The 4,069-nt window shown below is 33.3% G+C and overlaps 1 protein-coding gene across 1 annotated transcript in view; it reads right to left on the minus strand.

The window, feature by feature from the left end:
- LOC107458952 (seed lectin-like) overlaps positions 1-618 on the minus strand; it is a 6,733-nt gene extending 6,115 nt beyond the window's left edge. Inside the window, exon 1 of the mRNA XM_016077167.1 lies at positions 5-618. Coding sequence (XP_015932653.1) covers positions 5-618 — 614 coding nt within the window. The remainder of the gene's footprint in view (positions 1-4) is intronic.
- Between the last annotated feature and the right edge of the window lie 3,451 nt (positions 619-4,069).

The following is a 4,069-nucleotide window of genomic DNA, read 5'->3' on the forward strand; positions in this document are numbered from 1 at the left end:
CAACTTGACGTCTCCCACAGATAGTTGGTACTTGATCTTTGGAGACGAAGCATAAACCAACGTTGCATCCAAAGTTGGGGTGGATGAGGTATCGTAGCTTATGTAAACAATGGCCTCTTCGCCATTCTTGAGGATCCATTCCGCAGTACTTTTGGACTTGATGCCCTTGAAATCGAGCCCAATGTGGCAATTGTTTGGATCGGCAATATCAGGATTCTTGTTACTGAAAGTGTCGAATTCGACCGCCACAACCTTGATTTGTTCCTTGGAAGGGGGTTTTTTGAAAATTCCAAGATACCCTGCCTTGTCTTTGGGCTCATCATTTTCGGGAGCAAGGAAAAATGCCAAGCCATCAGCGGTTTTGTTCACGTCCGGGGCACGAATGACAAAGGAGAAGCAAGTGAAAAAGCTTGCCACTTTTTTTGTCTTACGGTCCCATATATGAACAGGGGTAATGTGAAGGACTCGCCCAATTGAGTCAGACACTGGCTCATCATCTTCTACCTTGGTGAGTTGCAACGTCCCTTCGGAAGTTGCAATGGCATCACCTTGGAAGATTATGTTTGGTTGCTTTGGGATGAACTTGTCGAAGTTAAATGAAACAGACTCTGACGCCATGGCTACTCCCAAATCACAATGATATCTATCTATTTATGTGTGTGTGATGATTTCTTTGTGTTTGTGTTTTTGTGATGCATAGGACCAGCTCCCTTTACCTATTTATACTACTCAATTTCTGATTACGATGTTTAAAAAAAAATCTTTTATTTTCATTTCATATTAAATTTGAATCCCTCACTAATATAGAATTAATTAACTTCCTGCGGATTTATTGATTTCATGCATTACTATATTATTATCACCTGCTGTTCCACATGATATGACCAAGCAAGTACTAAATTATATATAGTCGCACGCACATGTGGCTCTTAATTACAAGTCTCGTTTAAAATATATTTAATTTATCAAAGATGATAGTCTCGCACTCTCTTACTACTACGTGCATGGAATTGAAACTTGAAAGACAAGCTCTAAATCGGTTAGTATCTATTTATTGAAAATCTGCCTGTTGTTTATATGTTAGTATATATCTGTTATCATTTCTAATACTCTTTTCCTTCTTATGAAGTATAAATATGATATATATCCCAAAAATAATTATTATGTATTTGTATATAAATATAGATATAATTTAATTTATTTTAATATATATTTTATATTTTAAGTAATATATATTTTATAATAATTGTTAATTTTAATATATAGTTAGTATGATTATATGAAATATAATTATATATAATAAGTGGATATTTATCTTATCAGGAAAGAATTTTGAGTTTTGGTTGGGGTGGATAATATAAGAGTAACATATAGGAGCACACTTATTGTCTCGGTAAATGCATAATTACTCATTGCTATTAGAAGTAGATACTTAATTTTGGATAACAATTTAAAAGATTAACCACTAAAAATGCTTCTAAATTATTTAAACACTGACAATAATAACCTCCACTTTTATTATCGACAAAAATAACTTTGAATAATTTAAAAACGTGGTTGAAATACCCAGCTGTCAAATTAAAACAACGTTTTCTGTTAACAAAAATATTTAATGTGACAAATGGAGAAGTATATGTGACAAACGGAGGTGTTAGCTGACAACCCATTGACGATTGGATTTTTGATGGTATAGAATTTCACTATTGAAGTCTCGTTGCAAGTATAGTTTCTAAACCAACAATAATCCTTTCATACAAAAGATTGTTTGTCACAAGTAACAAACCCCTAAAATTAATAACCGAAGTATTCAAACCTCGGGTCGTTCTCCCTAGGAATTACAATAAAGTGTTTTGTTATTGGTTGTGAGTTATATTTGGGGTTTTTAGGATTTTTAGACAAGAATTATAAATGGCAAGAAAAGTGAACTAACAACTATAAAAGGCTCTTGGTAAGGTGTGAGAACTAGAAGTCCTATCCTAGTTATCCTTCTCAATTGTGATGAGAATTGTTCATTGCTACCACTTAGTTAACCCTTACTAAATAAAGGAAAGTCAAGTGGATGAATTGACTTGAGCCACAAGTTCTAGCCAACTCCAAAGGAAAGACTAGCTTTAGTGCACTCCAAACCAATTAGCAATCTCTTCAATTATCAATCAACAAAGGAATTAGATAACTCAAGTGTCACTAATTACTCTACCTAGGCCAAGAGGAACAAAATCTATACTATATCTAGAAGAGACATTTCATCAAACACATAAAGTGCAATAAAAGTAAACATTATTAAATGCAAGGATTAAAGGAATCTACAACTACAAAAACAAGAGATCAACAATAGAAAAGCAAAGAAGACACATTTATTATGAATTATCTCTTATTGAATTGGAAGAATGTAGAAGGAACAATACTAGATCTACAACAAAATATAAGAACAACATAAATGAAATTACAAGAAAAGAATAGAGGAAGATGAATGTAACAACAAGAAATTGAAAGGTAGAAGTAGAAGAAAGCAAAGATTAAAATCTAGATCTAAGAACTAATCCTAATCCTAATCCTAGAGAGAAGTGAGAGCTTCTCTCTCTAGAAACTAACTAAAAGCTAAACTAAACTAATTGGTAACTAACATCTAAAGTGTGAAAAGTATGAAAAAAGTATGTTGATTCCCCTTCAATCCTTGACTTAAATAGCATCAGAAATGAGTTGGATTGGGCCCACAAGGCTTCTAAAATTGCTAGCCACATGTTGCATTAAGTGAACCAGATGGCAGAAACGGCGCGTGCGCGTACTTTGCGCGTGCGCGCCACCATACGTGTGGCAACTATGGCAAATCTTATATCGTTTCGAAGCCCCGGATGTTAGCTTTCTAACCCAACTGGAACCGCATCATTTGGACCTCTGTAGCTCAAGTTATGGTCGTTTAAGTGCGAAGAGGTAGGCTTGACAGCTTTCCGGTTCTTTCATTTCTTCATGAGTTCTCCAACTTTTTATGCTTCTTTCTTCATTCCCTTGATCCAATCTTTGCCTCCTAAACCTTAAATCACTTAACAAACATATCAAGGCATCTAATGGAATCAAGGAGAATTAGATTTAGCTATTTTAAGACCTAAAAAGCATGTTTTCACTCTTAAGCACAATTAAAGGAGAATATACAAAACCATGCTATTTCATTGAATAAATGTGGGTAAAAGGTGATAAAATCCACAAAAATCAATACAAGATAAACCGTCAAAACGGGGTTTGTCACCCATTCCCAAATTTTTCAATTTATTAACCCAAATCTCCAATTTCAAAATTAGAAGCAAGCAACAATGGGAGGGCTTCTCTCTGAAGGTGGAGCCATTATTTAGGAATCCTCCTCTCCCTCGATCTTCGCCTGATCACTAGTAGAGTAATAGGCACCATTTCACCACTCCCCTCACCACCCACCTTCCCATTTTCATTTTCTTTCACATTCACATTTACATCCACTTATCCTCAGAGCTCCAAGCCTCGCTTTCCACCACTGCAAAAATACTCACATCTGAAACGGCAATAACCACATTGAGAAATTTGGGAATGGATTGCCAGCTAGGTATCTCCGTTTGCGACATATGCTTCTCTGTTTTGCACATCAGATAATTCTATTAACGGTAATAATCTTTTATGATGGTTGGATATTTTGTGCACGTTTTTAAATTATTCAAGGTTATTTTTGTTAATAATAAAAGTGGTGATTATTATTATTTACATTTGAATAATTTGGAAGCATTTTTTTGGTTAATCCAATTTAAAATTTGAAAAAAAAAATGATTGTATGTGTCATGACAAGATAAACACTTGCAATTTGATGTTTATAAAGTAATGCTAGCTAAACATCACAAACAATAAAGATAAATAAAAATGTTAATATATCATCAGAAATTATTGTTTTTAGTCATCATTATTTAACTATTAACTCAATTTTTTTAGTCAAGTTTCATTAGTATAATAATCTAGTAACATTTTATTTTATACTACTTTTAAACATTAATGACTAACTGATGATCAAAAAAAATAAATTTTGATAATTCTCTAAGATTTTTTTTAAAAT

The sequence above is a fragment of the Arachis duranensis genome, chromosome 7, assembly GCF_000817695.3.
Source record: "Arachis duranensis cultivar V14167 chromosome 7, aradu.V14167.gnm2.J7QH, whole genome shotgun sequence".
NCBI lineage: Eukaryota > Viridiplantae > Streptophyta > Magnoliopsida > Fabales > Fabaceae > Arachis > Arachis duranensis.